Source organism: Athalia rosae, chromosome 5 (assembly GCF_917208135.1).
Source record: "Athalia rosae chromosome 5, iyAthRosa1.1, whole genome shotgun sequence".
Taxonomy (NCBI): domain Eukaryota; kingdom Metazoa; phylum Arthropoda; class Insecta; order Hymenoptera; family Athaliidae; genus Athalia; species Athalia rosae.
This window is the reverse complement of record NC_064030.1, coordinates 9,665,591-9,687,842: the sequence shown is the minus strand read 5'-3', so window position 1 is coordinate 9,687,842 and position 22,252 is coordinate 9,665,591. Positions and strand designations below refer to the sequence as shown.

Genomic DNA, 22,252 nt, shown 5'->3' with positions numbered 1-22,252 from the left:
GGAAGATCTGAATTGGTGAGGAAGGATCTAACCAAAACGTCCTGTCTGTTGGACGGTATCTCGCAGAGTAGGACGAGTTGAGCGCCGGTGTCCAGGATCTTCTTACTCGGAAATCGTCCGGATTGGCGATTCCCTCTCCTAATTAGGCCACAGGTGTAGGGCGCAATTCTTCGGGTGACAATTGAATTTGCCTATTCGGCGCCTCTCCTCTCCTCTGACGTCATCATCCATGCTTCCTCATCGGCCGCGCTCGCTTTTGAGTACTGACCGGCTGGCTGTCTGCGTTCAGAAGGCCATCCAAGGCTGCGTCGACTCAGGCACTTGGAGTCCTCATCCTAAGAGCAACATCTCTATCCTATGTCGTCTCGGGAGTCGGAATGTAGCCCTGGGCTCACTTGTGCCTCGGCCCCTACATGTCTTCCTAGGCAGAACGTCATCTCGGGAGGTTACCAAGTTTTACCCGGTGACGGGATCAGTTCCGGAACGGTAGATGTTATGTTGGTCTGGCTCCTGGCCAGTAAGTTACGGGACGGGAGGTGACACTACTCAGTTCATGCCACCCTATACGCCGCCTTCCGTAGCATCCATTCGTCGATAGCAGAGCGTCTTACGCACCTATCGTCTAGCGGGAGATCGTAGACGAGTCGTCTTGCGGTCCTATACGCCGGTAGCGATTCGGTAGATCGGGAGGCGGGAGATGTTTGCGATGCTGTCTTCAGCTGGTGGTCCGGTCCACCACGGGAGAGTGCACATCGGTAGTCTGATTGGCACGGATGACGTCAGAGTTGTACCCTTGGAGGAAAGGGCCCGGGAGGTCCTCGTAGGTCGTCCTGGCTCAACTCGTCGGTATTTTCCCAGATCACATAAGAGAATATTCGGAACGACAACGAAAATTAGCTTAACATACGGAATATCTCTTATTTTAATTTAGCCTTGGTGATTCGTTTCGGTATGCTGCAGTTTTCTAGATTATTAACGAAAAACGGGAGGAAATTCCGGGAGATTTGGGTGCCGTAGTAACGGGGCTGAAAACGCCACGTTACAGTATATAGGTACGTTTCATTCTAGTTTCACCGAACAAAGATTCTCCCGTCTCGCTAACGTGAGAAAAAATTACTCGTTCCGAAGAGAGAAAGAAAAAAACTGTTGCGTTACGCGCTTGATAAATTTTCCTCCGTTCGGCTGACGCCGATAAACTGATTGGAAATCACCCGCTCTCCGGGTAATTACCTGGGCGAGGGTGAGGTTTGCCTCCCGTTTGAATGAGGTATTTAAATAGCGAAATGATAATTTGCCCTCCGTTGGTAAAAACGAAGAAATTTGTGGAATAGCTGCCCGATGCAACGGGTTCCTGAGGTGTAGGAGCCCCGGCGGGTCCGTAATAACCGGCGTTGGAAAATTGAAAATTTAACACGCGTCAAATATTTTACCCGATGCTCGCGCTCCGCGTAATTCTTATTAGCGGGAACAATTTTCCAAGAAAATTGAGTTTTTGCTCGATCGTGGTTAATGCTTGACATGCGTCGCGTATAATGTTGCACTTTTCCTTTTTTTTTCCTGATTTCCTTTCATTCGCGTCAACGGTTTTTGTCACGATAAAAAGGCGGGCGAAATCCCAGAGAATAAAAGCCGTACAAACGGCGGACGTACACGTGTATAAAAATTGAATACGAGCCGGGTATTCTGGAGCGCAGCCAGAAGGAAACTCTATCAGTTTACGACTTGATAAAGAGGAACCAGCCAGCGGTGGTAGGACAGCATTCTAGGTCCAATGGAAAGAGAATCTAGTTAAACCGAAGCCACTTCTATTTGCGGTTTGTTCTTAATGGCACGAAAGTGGGTTCCACGTTGTAGAGGTTCTACGCTCAAATCCCACCTCCGTCTTCCTACGTAAAGAAAATCTTCGGTCCTCCTTCTCCGTTATACGTGCGACTTTGAGCGTCGCGACGCTCGCGATCTCGCGGAGAACATTAAAGGACTTTCTTATACGTGCAATTTAAAAAGCTCAACTCCAAATAGTACAACCCAGGCTTACCCTAGCCTCGTAAAACTACCGGGCTGCAGTTGCAAGAAATTACTATTACCGAAGAAAAAAGCAGAAGGGCGAATCCGCGTCGATGACGCGCGACGCGCGACTCCTCGAAATCTGTCGCGTGAATAACGCGAGGCGAATAGAGCGGAGGGAAAAATTCTTTCGATGTGAAAAAAAAAATCACGGTTTTCCATAACTTGGGATCGCGTGTTTACTCCACGATAGCTGCAACGGTAGGAATCGTATTAGGAACAGTTTTCATTCGGATACAGATAGCGGCGCGCTCTGTGTTTCGTAAAGTAGGTTCAATTCCATTAATTTTGTGGCGAGCCAATTTATTCTCTGAGTTCTCCTGTAGCGCGACTAGTAGTTAGATACATACCTGTATACCTATACGTAAGCGCCAACGCGTATAAGGTGCCTCGCTAAAACTCCAGCTGATGTAAAACATTGACAATTAAAAGTTGAATTAGATCCGTGAACTATAAATCGTCCTCGTCGTCGGCGTTGCTTTTATACAGGTATACCGATGGTATACATATATATATATATACATACATACAACGCGCTTTGCAAATGATTTGATTTTATTTTTTCATTCGTCTATTTATTTCTCTTTCGTTCGCGTTTTACGCGGTCCGCGTTGCCTTCACACGTATCCCGAATCCTATTAGATTTTTGTATTTTCTTATTAATTCCTTTTTTCCTCTTATTTATTGTTGACGATGCGACGTTGCGACGCCCCCTTGCAATCATCCGTCGTTATATAAGAGCCGACGATGTCGTTTCTCCTGTACAGAGTTGATTCAAATTACGTTTGACATCCGACGCCGGGGAATATAAGATAATTTGGTTGGTCTTAGATTTCCAATGGGAATAAAGTTCTATACGTTGATGCGGTTTTTAACGAGGTGAAGAGAGAAAAACGAGGGTTAGATAGCGAGGGGAAATAAAGGAGATTTTCAGAGTGGTATAATAATGGACGACGAAGGGCAACGCGAAAATTCAAGGTCTCCCGCACCGTCAAGGGATTGTTCGAACATCGAAATTATTCTTAAACGATGATGCTTTCCGCAGATTGTGACGCAGAGATTAGATATGAGAAAGAAAAAAAACATCGTCGTCGTCGTCTCTGCGCTCACCCGCCGCGTTAACGTTATTCTCATGGAAAATTGTCCGTACAAACACATTAAACGAATCCATTAGCACCGAAGCTTATTGTCGCAGCTTATGAACCGGCCATTATAGTTTAGTCAACTTTCTAGGCCAGCGTTACACCCCCTCGAACTATAAGAGTGAACTCAAAACCGCGCGTACCGTATAAGCTGACAACGGTCTCTGGTCCAGTTTTGCATATTTCCAGCACGGTGATGTGCTAAAACAGTGTCTCGCGATATAATTCTGGAGCAAAACCACCGCAAAGCTTTCATGAGCTCGATTCAGCTTTAACGTAGATGCTGCATTACGCGCTACACGACCAGAAAATAAGTTCCACCCCAATCGAAACGCGATCCGCACACACGTCTCGGAGTAGGTAAGACGCGGCGCGCGTGGCGACGTCGATATATCAGAGAGGAGTCCTTTTTTTTTCTTCGATTCTATTTTTCCCTCCCGCGATCTTACACGAAAGAATTACTCTCGATAAAATGTGGGAGTGTCTCCTAATACCGGAAAGAGCTACGGCGGTATCGGTAAATCGCAATCAATTTCTTAGAATCGGCACTTTTATCTCGGGCTGGGAAAGAGGCGAAGATGTTTATGACCTTGGTCGAGGGTCATCGTACCGCGTACTCGGTGCGGTGGGTTGGGGTCCCGCGCCCCCTCCCCCCCCGTCAACCCCCGATGGGGCGAGTCGGGAACAAATAACAATCGCTATAAAGGCGATACCGACGACCGGCCGTAATCCGACTCGGGGCATATTGAGCAGGTCTCACGGACGTCGGTCGGGGTGGTCGGTGCGCGTTCCCGCCGGTGCCCCAGGGAGAGGAGAAACGGGAGGAAGAGGATGATGAGGAAAACAGCGGAGGATCGTATTAACGATAATGACAAACCAGTCCGTCGCCGGTGATCGCCGATCAGGATGCCCCGACACGCGCAACGCAGATTATAACGGTTCCACGCGGCGCCACGCCGCTCCCGCCGCGCACCCCGCGCGCTATTGTCCCCGCGATTCCGAACTGGTTTTTCCACCCTCCCACAATTTTCGACCCGCGGGTCGTACCGGCAAAAGTCCCGATTGAGCCGTTTTAGAGAAATCTATCGAACCTACCGCGATTGGGCGCTAAACCCGCAATTCTTTAAAGAGAACGTGAAAATTAGAAGGCTTTTTTTACTTCTTTTCTTTGCTTGATAGCTCGAGTAGAGACCTGGCGAAACAGGGTGGGCGGACAGACGAGTGTGTACGAATGCCTTATTTGATTGTCGCAAGTTTTGCGAAGATTGGGCGGCGCAGGGAGAGGAAGAGGAAGAGGAGGAAGAGGATTCGGAGTAGTGGTTGCGATGCAGTGTGGCGCGGGGGTTAATCCATACGGTAAATTGACGGTCTGTTTGTGAGCCATTAGTCGAAGTTTTCTTACGCCGCACTCCCGGGACTTTCGCGGAGAGAGCGCTGCTCGGGTTCCGCTGCCGCTGTTGGCGGTGTTCTTTTCCTGCAGGACTTTCCCCTACCGCCTCTAGCTCGCCTTTCGAACTAAACTTTCATCACCTAGCTGTTACTATACTTTAGTATACTTATATACCTTTCGCTTACAGAGACTCGCACTGTACTAATGCCGCCGTCCGCTATCTACCCCTAAAACTTTGTTGTTTCACTCGCGATCTCGTGCGCTCACTCGTGATCTGTTACCTCGTGGTTGGAAAGCTGCGGAACAGGAACAAAAAAAGAATCCAAATAGAAAAGAGAGGGGGAACAAAAAAAAAAAAAAAAAAAAAACCCAACGTAAAAACAGAACATACCAAAAACAACTTGCGGAAAGCTATTAGACAGCTTCTAGAACTAGACTCGGGGCGAACACTTCACCGATCCCCTTTTGCCTCGAGACCCCAACCCACTTCGTTCCGCATGAACTGAAACGAAACAATCTTACCGCGATATCTCATGACTGACAAAATGAAATCTCTCGATCTCAGCGGCTCCGTGAGCGTAAGGGAAAGAAAATTTGAGAATGAAAAAAACAATGAAATATGGGGTACAAACAATCTTCGAAAACGTATGGAAAAAAAATTGAAAGAAGTCCGCAAAAACGGATATAAATTTAACAACTCTACGTGACATCCAACTTTTCGGTCTCGTCCGTTCTCCTTTTTGTTTTTAGTCGTCCGGTACTTCGGCGCTTTTAGGTGCTCGAGGGCCCTTATCGTTTTACATCGCTTTTTTCCGCTGGCGTTGCTGCAGCACCACTCTATTTTGCAACCTAATAATCCTGTGTACATAGTATAAGATATGGATAAACAAGAACTTGATTATGCAGGTTGGATGGCGACGGATCGTTCCACGCGGGTTTTCGTCCTTGTTATTATTATTAATACAGTCGCTTCGAGTTGTTTGCCGAGGTGGAATATAATATAGAGCTAAGACGGCCTCGTTTCACCCTTAGCGAGGAGTCGATGACCCCCTTGGTCATCCCTGGAAACGTGAGTTTGTTCGAAACAAACATGAAATTTCGAAGTTTTAACGGAGCGTTTCTCCCGGTGGCTCGCGCGACGCGAGGACGTACGAACGAAGAGAAAAAAAAAAACAAAAAAAAAGCGCAAAAAAGAAGAAGAAGAAAAAATGAAACAGCTACAGCCCCGCCCGTAATATCTGTGTTGTGCAGGAGAATATGATCGACTGACGCGTAACTTGGAACCCTCTCACCGAGCGGTATACATATAACTGCTAGGCTTGCCGATAAAAAATGATTAAAGCGACACGGTAACATAGAAGCTCGTCCAAAACACACAACGTCTATCCTCCGTGAAATACAGTTTCCATAACGGGGCTGTTCGCAACGGTACCCGCGTAAACACCGCTGTAGGGTTTCGCGGTGGCGATACAACCCCCAACCCCATTACCACCCTTACATTTCCTGCGCCCTTCACCGCACCTCAATATTGTTTTTATTCATTTTTATTGCCAGCGATGGTCGAGGGTGGTAATCCCGCCCGCTTCCCCATTGGCATGCTTCTATAATCACCCCGATATTTCGTTGAAATGTTTTTATTTTTTCATTTAATGTTTTTTTTTTTTTTTCATCCTCCGGTGTACGTTTTTCTTTTCCCGTTTAATTCGATCTTTTTTCGTTGCTTTTTTGTTTTTTGTTTTTTGTTTCTTGTTTTGTTTTTTTTTTATTTAATTCGACGTCACAACGAGGAACCGATAAGCCGCAGCTTCTGATTGACTTTTATGCGGAGTATTCGTTACGGATGAAAAATCAAGTGATTTAATGGTCAGTGAATATTATTAAGGGCTGGAGCTTTGCCCGGTAGATGAAATCCTCCGAATCGAGATACATGGGGATTCGCTTAGCGGAAAGCGTTTTTCCAATCTAGTTACCGAGCCAAAAAAGTTGTATTAAATTTTCTGATCTCAGTTGTTGGCGAAAGAAAATTGAGACTCGGGTTTCACCGAAATGTGATGTATACGTGCGCTCGCTACCGCCGCGATGACAAAGAGAATAAAATTCAACTAAATTCCAAAGAGATGAAAAGGACTACGCGTATAGTTATAAATGAGCGTTTACTTTGCACCGCGGTGGCTTTTAGTTTAGAATTCTACTTCAGCGGCAAAGACTTCTCTTTAGCGTTGTCTATGATGGTTGCGTTGGTAAAGCAATTGCGGAAAATAACCTTCGGATTGAATTGCAGCTTGTATTTTAAACCGCCCAGAGGGGCAAATTTTCCATACCGTAGCCGAGATGAAGTACTCAGACTTTCTTCCTTTTCTCAAGAACAAGAATTAAACCGTTTACGACCGGCTAAGTTTAACATTCTTCGAGGGTTCATTTCTGGAGAGCGCATCTGCTGGCCTCGGGTGCATATATTTTTTTTCACACAGATACATGAGAGAATTATCCGTTCGTATTTACAAGGCTGAATAATATACATCCATATAGGTATAGAAACGCACGTACAATCGAATGTCCGCGTATAATGTAGGATTTCTCATCAGTATCTCGAACGAAGTAACCGAGCTGACTGTGACCTGGGGCAAACGTGGACTCGATCCCCGTGTTTATTTATTTCTCTCTAATGGCGGTCCTGCGAAAACAGCTCCGAGCAATTCGGCGCTGTTCCTTTCCTCCGTTCCGCCTCAATTCCGCCTATAACGTTCATTCCTCCTCATGTTTCTTCGATTCGATCCGTCCACCTCTCACCGTTGATCTCCTCTCCTTTCCTTTCCTTTCCTCTGCCCTCTGTACACTTTGCTCCTTTCAGCGGTTCCTCCGCGATTTATTCTCTCCTTATTTTTCATTTCCTCTTTCTTTTTCTTCTCCTCCGTTTTTTTCCCTTCCTGCCATCCGCGTTTTTTGTCGCGACCGAGACTCCGGGGACAGGAGAGAAGCCACGTAAGATTCCCAAATAATACCTGCCCTTGGGTGCAAACAACGAGAGTCCCTTCGTGGATTGAAACCGACCAATCGAAAGAAATACACCGCGAGAAAGTGTAAAAGAAACCCAAACCTAGACGGACCATTTTTAACCCATGCCTACGACACGTGCGTATATCCTTGCGAAGATACATGTATACCTAGGTATACATATACATACATATTACATGAATTTTGCCCTTCTTTTTTTCTCTCCATACCCAACGAAAAAACTCGAAAGGTTGCGACGTCTGGATTGAATGAGGATGAAAAAAAAAAAAAAAAAAATTTCAAAGGATAATAAAAAATCTCATTCGAACCCTGGGTGAAATGAAAAGAAAAAAAAGGTTCCTTATGCAGTGTATGGAGATTAAAATAATTTTACTCCGATGCCGACTTTATTCCGTTAGCGGAGTTTTAATTGTGAGAATGTAAATTCCGAATAGTTATACCCGTTGTGAAACTGCAGGTTGGGAATAATTGTCAACATCTTTTACGGAGGCTAAAGTGTGATTATCTTGACTCTGAAATGGTCGAGTGCTCTGAGCACAGCGGGAGAAGAAGCGTAATGAGGGAAAACGTATATGCCTTTGAGGTTAATGAGAAAACTGTACCGTAGATTCGACAAATTATATTCCTGATAGGGGCGGACAACAGAGAAGCGTGCCCGAACCCCGTGAGGATCTGATAATATCCGGTTGCCGGCGGAGGTCGCGCTACGCCGGCCTATTACTTTGAACTCATCGATGTTTTTAATTGAAAACCAACTTCGTCGTAGCGGGGATCCGTTCAAAACTGACAAAAGTTCGAGCTCGCAAAGTTTCTCCGTGTGCTACGCGCCGGCCATGCGCCGCAGGTGTATGAGTATAAGGGAAGTTAATTGAATAGCCGAAAATTAAAATGCCTCGAGTGCCGAAAAGAGATTTCTAAGAAAATCAGCGGGCGAACCGAATCAATCGAGGGCGTCGCTCATTTCGAATCGAACCAATTAGAAAATGAAAACCACGAATCAAGTGGGATTGTGCGAAATATCTCGTTTTTATTCAAATTTCAATACCTCATCCCCGGGACCCATTTTCATCGCTGGCTCTCGAAGCCCGCGGTCCTCCCTTCCACGTCTTACGACGGCCCTTTCGGAGTTTTGAACCATACGATGCGTGACTAATAGTGCGGAAGAATCGCCCCGCCGATTGTAATGGGAAGAGAATGAGAAGTATCTCATCATCTGTATATGGGTTTAGGAAATAGCGTCAACTTGCCCCGGATGGAGAGTTGAGATGCGGATAGTGAGAATGATTTATAAGGGCTCAGTTCTTCGTCACGAATTCCCTAATGGTTTTAAAATGTAAATAAATAGTAGTATATGGGCGCCTCTCAAATCGCGATGTTCCTTCCCTTTCTAGGGGTAAATGTATTGCGAGGGATAAATTGTACAACCTTATACTTAACCCCCCCCCCATCGGATCTGCATCTAAGAAGAGCCTCCGCATAATTTTTGTATCAAACAAAACGGTAGTGGGTTTAGCGGAGCGAAGAAAAACTCGCCGCGAAGCTTATTTCATACTCACTTTTATTTTCATTATTATGATCGTCGTTGTATATCTCGTTTACCTTTTTTTTTTTTTTTTCATTTTTGTTATCCTCTCCTTGTATAAAGGAGTATAAAAATTGCGGAAAATTAAACGACGCGATAAGGCATAACGTTCGCGAAACGTTCGTTACGTCTGACGTGGTCGTATAATTTTCGAATGCGAACGTGTAAAACGTAGCTGGTTTTCCGTACGGTATTTTTGTCAATTAGGGACGAACCGCTGCGGCGTTATTCGGTTAATTAATTCTCTGAGGAGGTATCCGAGTACGCGCGTGGTATTGTAAATCTGGTATCCTGCGAGAACAAATCATAGGCCTCTGCGCCAAATGTTTTCTATTATTTAAGGGAAGCGGGAGAAGTGGCGGTGTATTACCTTGGTTGGGGTTACTCCCCTAGAGGTTCAACCGGAAAACACGGAGGCGAAAAAAAAAACGAATAAGATATAACGCGATGCCGCGTCCTTTCGGAAAAAAGGAAGTGCAGATGATACGACCGAAACACTTTGGAACTCACATCTGGTCCAGCTGCTCCGACAACGAGTGGCCTTTGTGGAAAAATCTAACCAACCTCCGACTCGGATTGGCCGGATAACAGAGGGGCGGATTCCGAATTTGACGAGATCAGAAACAGGACTGTGACCGATAACGAATTATAAATGTCCCATTTGAATCGCTACACGTGAAACGATTCGTCAGAAAATCGTGAGAGCAATATTTTGAGTTTTATCTCGTCGCTTCGAAGCTACACCGAGGCGCATCGCGACATGGGCATTCTTTATCGGTAAGAAGCTTGCAATCCCAGCGGCAGCGGCAGTGGCAGCAAATCCGAGTCGATACGGCGTGGCGCTGCCAACTCGGGCAAACAGAGCCAATATTTTCCTTGCCAATACCGAAAGCACGCGGAGAAAATTCACGCGAGGGGCGGGGAGGAAGGAAAGCGCGGCGGAGCTTCTTTGTTGGGTAAAGAGGGCGGAGGGATGAGGGAGGGAATTTAATTCAACCGCAGCTTAGGTATCCGCTTTTATGCGACGAGTATACTTATTTCCCATTGCCCTACTTTTTACTCAAGCTTTTTCCGAAAATTTTTATTTTTTCTCTGGCAAATACTGAAAAAAAAAAAAACAAAAAGATTTGTTTTTGCCGTACCTGCTTCGCCCGCTATCGCGCGGTTCAAATCCCCGTTAAAGAGGAAAGATTTCCACGGATTAATTCCAAGTTTTTGTCTGCATTTTTTTTTCCGGTTTCGCCCAACGAATCTACCGCGAATAGATCATTTCGGGATGCCCCGTTCTTCCGGCGGCTTCTCCTCCGAGACCTTGTTCACTCTGATTGATTTTTATTCGAACGAAGCTACTTTCACATCGTATACGCGCCGTGAGGGACATAATCATGAATTACACCCAACCGCGATTGTGACTATAGTTGGAATTCCTTTCTATTCTTTATCACGTGTCTCCGGTCGTATCTTTTGATTATGTATGTTTAAAATACGTGATGGAAAATGTGGAGAAAAAAAGTTGAATCCGATGGGTGTACGCATATTATTTTCCGACTGGAAACCGGAGATGGAATATAATTGATTGTCATAGATACCGTGGGCTCGGAGATCAAATTCAAATCGATAATTTGGTTTTTTCGTGACCTTCGACAGCAGCTTTGGAAACTACAGAGTTTTTCGGACGACGCTCTATGAGGAAGGCTACAAATTTCGGGCGGAATGTAAACTCTATTTTCAGATCTTTCCAGTTTTCTAAATATAACCGCACCTGCATTTTATCATTAATCATTGTCCGCACCTAAGCGCAACCCACTGTCTTCTTCTCTATCTACACGTAAAATCTCGCCAGATGTGTAAAACCAGACGTGTCAAAATTAACGCCTCGAAACAATTACCATAAAACAACCCCGAGTTATAATTCGAAATTCGGATACCGAAGTGGCTCTGCGGGTACATTATACCTACGTACGCGTATTTTATTACCTTTACACAACCAATTAATGTATCGTAAATTATTCAGCGATATCATCTATGTGAAATATCCGTTGTCACTGCGATCGTAATACGCGACGAGGTATGAAAGAATATACCTGTACCTCCCGCTTTGCAACGTGATACGGATTCGTGTGACGTTTCCTAATTTTTTCAATCTTCGACAAGTATCACCGGTTTTCTCCAAATAATCTCGAATACAGAAACGAAGAAGAAACACGGAGAGGAGACGAATACAGCTCGAAAGTGATCGAAAACTACCGCCATCGCCATGCATTGCGCATTATAATCGCGCTTCTATACCAGAGTGAAGATAGTGGGCGTCTGAAAGCGAGTGACGGGGACGAGAATCCGTAGTCCGTGTAATGGTTAAAAATTCATGGAAAAGTCACTTCATTCCGTCGACCCGTTACCTAAAATATGCATGTGACCAAAAGTAGAAGTTTCTCGTGGGGAGTTCCGCGTAACCGCGGCAGCGAAGGGCTCCCCACACTATCGCCGCACACTCATCGCGGAAAACGCGCGAGAGAAAACCGCGCTCGAAAGTACACTAATTAATTATTAATTCGGCGGTTCGGACCGCGAGAAATCACTGCGTTTTCAAACCGTATAACCGGACGGGATTAATCGGATCGAATTTAAACCGGCACGGTGTTCCGTCTGTCAATTTTTTTTTCTTTCCCAGTTACGGTCATCACTTTTTTTACTTACCTTTTTTTTTCTTCACTTTTCTTTTTATTTATGAGGTTTCCGTTGAGGTCGCCTTTTTTCGTTGATGTCTTCGTTTTTCTAAACCTGATTTGTTAAAATCAGTGCACCCGCTTGTCGTGCGGCCTGAGAATTAGATTAAAAGTATCGGTGGACGAGTAACAAGAACCGAAACTCAACCGCAGTAAGAGGTACCCCCCATTCTCCTAATGCGCGGGCGAGTTTAAGTTCGTATATACAGTGGAGAGACTGTATACTATATTCATTTCTCTCATTAGTCATACATAATTATCCCTGACAAAATATATATATATATATATATTAATATATACGCTATATCTGTACGAACGTACACTGGCTTACCAATTTACAGTTTACCAGTTTACCAGTTTACCAGTTTACCGGTTTCTGAGCGGGTAGAAGCACCTGTATTATACCCGGGTCGTGTTACCTGCTTCGCTAATTAGACAGAAGTTACGCAGTGGTAGCCACTCGTCAGACCGTACGACCTTCTCAAAATAGTTCATCTGTCAAGGGGTTAGAATACGCTTTTCGTTAGAAATACGGATCTTCGCCGAGCCGGCGGCACACCTATATGGAAATAATATCTATAAATGTAAACGCACACCCGTGTAAGAACGTATTTCCACGGCAGTTCCGAGGGACGCGGCACACTTTCTCACCCTACCGACATCGACGAGCAACACACTTATATTCTATGTCTGCTTATATAACTTTTAACGGTTTGCATACGCGTACGCGTTTATAACGTATGTACGTTGCCGCCTCAACCCCACCGCGCCTGTACACGTGAGTGTGGATTATACACGTCGAGGGAACGATAAATAAATTACTCTCAACGTTTCTTACGGGAGTCACAGTTCTCCCAAAATACACTCATTAAATTTGAATATCTCGCGAACGCCGAACAACGGGCCGTTTTCTTTTTCTTCCATTTTCTCTCGGGTTTTCATTCCTCGTTTCTTTTTTTTTTTCTATTTTCATTCTTTGTTACCGTTCTTTTCCCGACGCTCTTGCGACAGCGAACGGAACTTTTCGACGTACGGACCGACATCTCAGTACTGAAAAAACAAAGTAGAAAGCCAATAGGGAGGGAGAATAGATCGAAGTTCCGTTCGAAAGTGATTCGTGGTTAAATTGCTAACCGAGTGTATTTCCGTCTGTTGTAGAATATTTGATGTCCGGGAGTCCGCGGAGCTATCCGGCACGTTCTCCGGGGGTGGCGGGAACTCCGACTCTCACCAGGTAAGTAATCTATATGCATGTAAATTGTATTTATAGTTGGCGGTATTACGCGCGCACACACGTAGCCGAACGTAGGCGTACGTGGATACGTGCGGGGTATATAACTAAACTGTGCCTAGATACGAGGGTTTGATACCCACCCGGTTCAACGACCCGCCCAAGGCCTGCCTGGTCGCGGACCGGCATAGCGTATGCAGGATTCCGCAGGATTCCCGCCGACTGTTCGCTACTTACCTTTGTCGACAAAGAGAATCGGACGTCGGTCTAACCGCGTCGTTATTAGCCCCGTGATACAAGCGGTAAATATCATGGCGAAGCTCGCCGCGGCGACGTTCGAAGATTTAAAATTATCGCCCCACTTTACTTATTGCGTAGCGGCGTTAATTATTTCTCCACGACGACAGTCTTTGGTTACCGACAACCAGAAACTTTATTTCCGAGAGAGCTTGCGTTCGAACGCTGATCGCGTATTATTCTCGCACGTGGAGAACCGGTTTAATGGGTCGCGGGTTGATCCGATCTGAAAATCGTTCTTTTCATGGATTTCGTTTCTCACCCCAACGGCTCTTCCAATTTATATATACGGGGTATATAAGTGGGATCAATTTAACAAAAACGTGGAAAGTTATAAGAAAAAAATGAAAAGAAAGAAAAAAAAAAACGTGCGCATGATTATTATGCTTGTCCTTTGGAGTTAGCGATATGAAGTTTATATATACGCAAAACTGAGAAAATTAATCTCGTCCAAGTTTGGCGTCGCTGGGAAAGTCTTTTGATCCTTAAAGTTTCCTCCTTTCCATCGTTCGGACAAAGACTTGGGCGGTGGATGGAGAAACCAACCCCTCCTGTAGCAGCGGTACCACCGCATCGTGTATAAGACCGGGGCGACAGCAGAAACGGTTCTCGTTGTAAAACCTGACTTCGAAATCGATTTATTTTTCACCTTAAAGAAGTTGTTTTTTCTCTTTTTTTTTTTTCCTTCACCTCGCTTTGTTTCTTTCCTTTTTGTTTGCGAATTTTTTTTTATTTATTTTTTTTATCTCACGCACAGACCTCGTTCGCCTCGCTCTCGGCTTCAAAGTTATTATCATCTCACACCACCGCTGGCAGCGTCCCTCTTCGTCGTGGTTGTAAAACTCTTTCGAATCCCACCGAATCGGGAGTCTCGTTACGCGACCGATATCGAAATTCAAAAAGCGAAGTTTCTCTCTCGTTGAAGCTGATTTCGAAAAATTGAAAGCTCCGGGGCTCGTACCCGTACTTGTATCGTCGTGTCGGCAGACGTCGCAAAGGAACGCGGTGCCCAGTTTTTAACCGTTTACCAGCCTTTATGTTGCAATATAGTCTTTACTATTGCGTGACATTTAACGAGCTAATCTAGAGCGGTTTTGTGACCTAGGCGTATAAGGGAGGGAAGTAAAAGGTTGAGATCGTTTAATATTGCCTCCGTACGATGGAATAACGAAAACTACCCCTTAAAACCTTCCGTTATATCCTCGTTTCTGCTCAGCTACTCGCTGTGAGAGAAACAAACCGAATTATACAAGCATTTCATTCCTCGGTCGCATGGTGCAAGTAATATCCCGTATTCGGGTGAACGGAAATAGAGGAGGAAGTTGATCGCGACTGCATTTTGTTGCAAAGAAAACCTTCATTTCTATTTCAACGTATGGAATAGGATTTCATCCGTGTGCTACCAAATCCGAAAAATTGTGTTCAGTCGGTTGATCGAGTGTACCGATAAATAGGAATTAGAAATCATTAAATTTACCTGCGGATACAGATGTATAACTAACACCAAAACATTGGCATGATGATGCAACATTTTTTTTAATCGATCACATGAGATATTCTCACGTATTTCGAGCCGTGATAAATAAATCTTTCCATGAACTTGATCGAGTTATCGCCAATTTGTCGATGCAAACAGCGAAAAATCCAGAATATCTTGATGGGATCAATTCATAGCTCAATTTGGTTGATGGATGCGTGTTCCTAGGGTCAAAATATAATGGAAAAGTGACACACGATTAATATTAAAAATACTTCATTTTGGGGTAAAAAATCAACTTTTTTTTCAATTCGGGTTTCTATGGTATTCTGACGTATTTCGATCTCAGGAATTCGGATCCGAAAGCAAAATTGATCCATCTACATATAAACTTGTTCGGGTTATCGTCATTTCTTCACTTTTCGGAACAGAAAAGTTGAGATATCTCGTTGGGATTCATTCGTTAGAACAGCGTCGCGTGGTACACTTTCAAAATACTCTTCGCTCTTCAGCCTAAAAAAAAACTGTCGGATTCTTTCCTCTGGCATGACGTTCGAGCCTTGCATTATTTGGGCTCGTCGAATCGCGAGAAAATCGAATGTCTTACCCTTGTCTCTTGGAACTACGCTCTATACCTTTGTTAAACCGTACGGAGTTGTATACTGCGAATTTCAAATCAATATTCAAATTCCTTCGGGTGGATACACGCGAGTTTAGTTGTAGACGTAGATAAGACCGCGCTACGTATCGATCCTTGTTAGTCATCGAGAGGAAGCTTCGACTGAAGACGATACCTCAGTATCTCAGGTATTATGGACGGAGCGTTTTGTCGCGATTTCAAGATTCGAGAATCTTGAAATCGCGATAGCGACACGCGAATGAGCGAGATAAAAATTTCCACTCGAACCGAACGGAATTTCTCGTACACGCGGTTCTCGACTAGACGCGATATTTTTCATCGATATTCGATGTGATCGGAAAAATAAGAGAACGGAACTCGTTAGGAGATTACAAAAGCAATCGAGGGAGCTCTGTAATGTTCTCTATTTCTTCTAAAGATAAATGAACGGAGTGAACAAAGAGTTTCATGCGCGGGCTCGCGTATATCGGAGTTCATATCCATCCCATGCACACGTTGTATATACGTATAGGTATACATCGAAACTTGAAAAAAGATAAGAAAAGTGAGTTATGTTACTTACTGCACGTACATATATACCGCAACATTACAGGTAGACAGTTACGGATCGGTATATATGTTATATAGTTCTATCTGCACGAAGGACTCGCTCCATTGGTCGCGTTCCAAGACTCGGCGTTCCGCTGACACTTCTTAAACACGACGTTGAAGTAGGGGGAGTGAAAAAAAAAGAAGGAGGAAAAGCAAAGAAAATGGAAAAAGAAGAAAGAAAAAAAATGGTGTAGATGGAAAGCGAAAAGTAAAGAATAAAAAAAAAAAAGGTACAGCGTGTGGGAAGGAAGCGTTTCGCGTCTCTTGCGTGTAAAAGTTGGAAAGAGATGGGAAGAAGTGAGGACGAGAGGGAGCGAGTGTCTGTCACGTCAGATCGCGGAGAAAGCATACTCTCGAAGTGTTTGCTCGCTAGCGATGCGCGAGAAAAATCCATGGCTTTGCTTTGCAGTATTCGCTCGGAGCTTCACCGAGATCTACGTTTACGGCAAGTGCTCAACATTAACTTTACATGTAACTCGGTATACGAGCGTATGAATACGTGTTGAATGACGATTGATCAAGAGGAAGTACAGGGTACGTCCTATGTACATGAGAAGCGAAAACTTGGCGCGACACTTGATTTCGTTTATTGCTTTTGATTGCGAGTATTCTCACCCTCTTTGCTTTTTTATTACTTGTTTTTTTTTTTTATGTTTTTCCGTTTTTTATTTTCTCCTTATTTCTGTATTTCTCTTTTAGAGGCTGAACATCTTAGCGCGGATCAAATTGAGTTCCGTCTTATCTAGAATCGAGGGGTACCTCTCTTCGGGATCTCCGCGTCCCTTTTTCTGCCATCCCGTCCCACCTTGTCCCGTCCCATCTCAGACCATCCGACTCCATCTCTCTCTCCTCTTTAGGATTCTATTTAATAAAGGAGAAACACAAGTTTGCCAAAATAAGCTACCGTAAAGTAAAACGTTTCGTGTGGAAAAAAAAGTGAGGAAACTTTCCTTTTTTTTTTTTTTTTTTTTTTTTTGTTTTTTTCTTTTTTGGTAAAGAACACTTCCTGTTTTCCGGCTGCCGGAAATTAACGAGGATCTCACTCACTTTCGAACGATCTTGACGTAGAATTTCTAGTATAATTTCACTTTCTTCTCTCTTCCTTACGTACCACCGTCAATTTCAGATAAGTACGATAACGTAATAAACTCAACAAGTATCGCACGAATCACACCACCACTACATTGGTCAATTCGTCATTTGTCTCAGGAAAAAGTCCCCGCGTGAAAATTCTGGCGCAAAAAAGCTGAATAAAAGCTGAAAAACTTCGGTGCTAAAAGTTTGAAGAATCTAAATCAATCGGACGACGAATACGACGAGGTGGTGGAGGTAGGGTAGAGATTGGTCTCCCCCCCCTCCTGCGGAGGGTAGGAAGCGGTGCAGACAAGGGTGGTGAAAGTCGTAAAGATGACGATGGCGGTGGTGGTGTAAGTACAGAAGAAAAACTCGATGTGGTACAAACTCGGTAGAACTCGATGGTGGAATAGGGTTGGTACCGCGGAGGTGGACGGGGGCGGCTCCTAAAGATGTTCCAATTCAAATGAGTCCAACTTTTAAAATATTTAGAATGTTGAACAGGCCTCGGGATGGGAGTCGAACTTCTTCTTCGCTCTTTGGCGGTACGAGGAGAGGAAGATTCGGAATTACCTATATCTGCTCTCTCCCTTTCTTTTTATCTCTTTCTTCTCTATTTTCATCCTTGTCCGTCATCCGCGCTCTCCTACCGATCGCGGGGCGCCGATCCGTCGGTCCCCATTGAACTGGAAACGGGTAATTTACACCATGCTGATTCCAGGAGGTGCGGCTGCTGCGGAGGAAAAGAATATAGAGGAAAAGGACCGAGACCGCTATGGTCTTTCGAGTCGGGGGTTATGAGCCGCGGTTATTACGTCATTAGAATAAAGGTTACGCCGTCTCATTCAGTGATGAGACAATCATCGTTGTACTCCCGTTATATAAAGAACTCGGATAAGTCATCGGACAAAGCTGAATGGCGCTGCACAGCAAGGTGCGAAATTTTGAGAAAGGATTCCGTGCCTTCTCAGCTTCTCTTTATTCTCAATCTTCTTTATATTATGGCTGTATCTTATCCACCGTTTGCGGCAGGATTGCGACTGTAAGGGGTTGGCCTAGAATCATCTATCTTATTTCTCGGAATCTAAAACTCATCTTAGCGTTGAATGGCAGGTAGCGGGGGGTAGGCGGAACGTGAAAAATGGGGAGAGGAGTGGGCAGTTTGTATCTAGGGAAACGGGGGGTCATCCACGAGGCAGATACCTACCTACGCTTTGGATTTTGGTCGCCAGGCAACCGGCTTGAGGAACGGAGAGTCTTCGATTATTTTTTTTTTTTTTGGGATGGTTACCGTAGCGAGTTTATTGTAATTCCGTCATTTTTCCCCATATTTTCTCCGCTTTTTGATTATTTCGTGAAACCTGCCGCTACCGTACCTACACGATGTAATGAAATTCGTCGAGAAACGACGAGAGTTTTTACCCCATCCGTAGGTGCGGGGCAATAATCTCCCGTAACAATGTTTTATTCTTTTTATTACGGCCTCTTTCACGGAGAGGTGATAAAAGACAAAAATCATTTCGTTGTTCTTTTACGAGACGAAAGTTACACGGTATACGATCACGGTATAGCGATAGTTGGTATCCCTAGCAGTTTTTAGACGCAGGTTCTCTACCTGTCGACTCCGACGTCTGCTGCCCCCGCGATTGTAGACGTAACGGAAAATAAGTTTCGTCGACCTGGCAACGGCACCTGGTGCCTTTGTCTGAGCTGCACCGCGGGGAACTATTTAAATTAATCAAGAAAGAGAGACGGAGAGGGAGGTTGTACGGGGGAGAGTGAGAGGGCGAGGTAAGAAGAGCGACTTTAAGCCAGCCTGACGTCTTAATCCTTGTTTCAATTTGCGCCGTTCCTGCAGCTTCTATGCCTTTGACTTTAGTCTATCCTGCGGGTGGCAGCGTCTCGTCTTTCCACCTCTTGTTCCGACACACTCTCAACCTTCCTCATATACTTCTAGGATCATGCTTTTAAATCATCACCTCGTAACGGTACGTCTATACCCCCTGTACCCCTAACCTTACCCAACCTAACATATTCTCTGCTCAAAGCTCCATTACAATTCGTCCCTCGCAAAAGCTCCCGCTCGTTAGAATAACGAATTTCAATTATTTCTCGCAGTCGAATACAAAGAGCACAACCTCAACCGCGTGTCTCGAAAGCGTCGTGACTTTTCGGCGCGTGAATTTCCGAGCCGTACGCAGGGAGTAATCGCCGGCTCATTTGATCGGGTTGCCCGTGCGGGTAAAGGTGATACGGATGACGGCGAAATCTGGAACGGAAAGATTTGAAAAGTGGAGAAACGCGGTGGTCGGATCGGCGAAGGATACCTGAATCCTGACCGTTTCCTGATTGTTGAAATTTATCGAGCAACTTCGAAAGCTGTCAGAGTTGATAACTTCGCTTTTCTCTTCTCTGCAGAGGCAGAGATTATTCAAATTTGATCCCTATGGGTCCTCCGTCTCTTCTACTCCCCGAATCGCGATATACCATTTGGCATCTAAGCTCCCTTTCAAAACTTTCGAATAAGTTGTTGCGCAGATTTCCAACACCTAGGTGGCGACTGTATATCCTTACCTATACTAAATTCTCTAGAAAACAATTTCGCAAGTACAGCTATTCGTACGGATATTACGTATCCTCCGATTTCCCTCCGAAAAACTTCCTCGGTGTAATACCGCTGTGAAAATTAATAATTTCATCGATTTTTGGAAATATTTTTAAATTGCCAGACCTTGTAGCGAGACGGACGCGGCATATTGGTACGAGGCTGTATATAAATTGGGGTGATAATAAGGTCCCGATAGGTATCTAAACTCGCGTTCTTATCGGGTACAAAAGAGCTGCGAACGACGAACCAAGTTCGGCTTTCTTTCGTTAGATTTATGAAAGGCTCTCGCTCGTAATACAGGAGGCAGGTTATAGTTCTGCCATAATAAACGAAGAGGGGATACGAAGAAAGAAGATGCACGGAGATCGTCGGGGGTAGCGAGGCGGAGGGTTCGCTCGCGAGGGGAGAGCAGGGTGCGTGTATTTTCTTCCTCTTTTCGCCGCTGCAGCTTCCCCCCCCCCCCCCCCCCCCCCCTCCCCAGGTTAACTTGGCGCCCCGGAGCGAACGTCGGTCGCCCCATAACGGTGAAACTTTCAAATATAAGCTAAATCCCCCCATATATCACCACCTTATTGTAAAATATCGTCAATACGCGATAAACTTAACATGAAAGCATCGGCGTCGGCGTTGAGCGGTAGCGTATATATAACCGTAGCGAAGCGCGCGGGCGTTTCGACGTTCACAATTTCTGCAGCAGAAGCCTGGCGAACGAGCCCCGGGCGATATAAGCGGCCGATCGATTGTTTAAAATTTGACGTCGACCCCGATAACTTAAATCCGTCGAGGTGCGTATTTGATAAGTTGTGCAAACGCATCGTCCCCGCGGACGGTGAATTTCTCCGCTATCCGTTGGCTCGCCGCGCCGCGGCGAATAAGGGAGGACGCTCTGCGGCAGGAACCGCTGGTAAAACGATCGTGTAATTCAGGCCGGCGCCGAGCTTTCAACGTGAGCGAAAATTTATTTCCATTAGAGCAGGAGTTCAAAATTCTCGTGGCATAGAAACGCTAGTTACTGCGGCACCGCCACCACCACCACCGGCGGAAGCAAGCGGAAAAGAGAAAAGGGAGCGAAACGAAGGGAGGCGGAGAAAGTAGGGAAAAAGTAGGAGAACGAAAAAAAAAACAACGAAAACAACAAAAAATAAAGTGAAAAAGCAAACGAACGAAAACAAAAAAAAAACGAAAAGAGAAAAAAAAAAAACTGCAGAAAGAAGACAAAGAGGGAATTCTTTGCATCCCTCGAGCGCGCACGGGGGATCCCGGACATCCAAAAGTTTTCGTTGAATTAACTTTTACGCAGACAACGCGAGACGTATTAAGTATTTTCAACTAAATCTCTGTACACTGCTTTAAAATTCCATCAATTATGCAGGCCCTTCGCAACGCCTACAACGACGAGGAGAACCCCTACTTATACACATTTATGTATCCTATATATTTATAACGCGGTAAAAATCTCGCTCTAAGCCGGACCACCAACACCACTGCACCGCAGCAGCACCCGCAGTTATCTCTGGCGGACAGAGTGACGGACGGACGGGGACGAATGAATGAACGGATGAACTACAGGGACGAATTAAAGCTCTCCTTTTGTTTGTTCCGCAATTTAACACATTCCCCTCTATACTAATTGCTGTCGCGAAGCTCGAGGATAAACAAAAAAAAGTCAGACGAGCGGGTTCGTCGAGAGATCCTCGAACGAAAAATTCTGATTCAACGCGTCGAGGTTTTAGCGAGGATCCGACGGAGTCGCATCTCGCACCGAAGAATCCGACGGAGTATTAATTGGCCGCGGTTGATGCGATCGCGAGCGTTAATAATTTTCACCTCCGGTAATCATAGCTACCGTAGCCGCCGCCGCCGCCGCCCGCCGTTGCCCGCACGACGACTATTGCTCGTTCGAGAACGGGGTACGGCTCGGCGGGATAGGTGAAGGAGGTACTTTACGAGCGAACGATTTATCTGCGACTACACAGCGCACTCGAGGAGGAGGCTAACCGCCTTCCGGTATATCGTTGGCTTGAAATAACAGCCTCCGCATATTTTATAGCGACGGTAATAGAACCAACACCGACGTAATTCCCTTCGAAATTAATATCAACAAGTACAACGCGCGGGATCCTCGATGGAAATTTTTTAATCATCGCCGCTGCACGTTCGCGGTACGATTTAGCGAATTTTCACGGAGTTGATGAAAAAATTTGTTCGGAAACGAAAACGATTATCCATTTTAGCCAGGGATAAACGGACAGTTTATTTATTCATTCGTTCATTTTGTTTCATTCAATAAATCAATCTACTCACTCAGTCCTAAATCCAGTCGGTTTTATCGACTCGAATTTCACGCGCGTAATTCCCTCCGCAATGCGACAGAGCGATGGGAATCCGTGTCGGTAGTACATATAATAGACGTTA

At 45.1% G+C, this 22,252-nt stretch overlaps 1 protein-coding gene across 2 annotated transcripts in view; it reads left to right on the top strand.

The window, feature by feature from the left end:
• LOC105692882 (teneurin-a) overlaps positions 1 to 22,252 on the top strand; it is a 451,510-nt gene that overhangs the window by 304,396 nt on the left and 124,862 nt on the right. For both annotated transcript variants that reach the window (XM_048655887.1, XM_048655888.1), the window contains one exon: positions 13,078 to 13,153. In XM_048655887.1, coding sequence (XP_048511844.1) covers positions 13,078 to 13,153 — 76 coding nt within the window. The remainder of the gene's footprint in view (positions 1 to 13,077; positions 13,154 to 22,252) is intronic.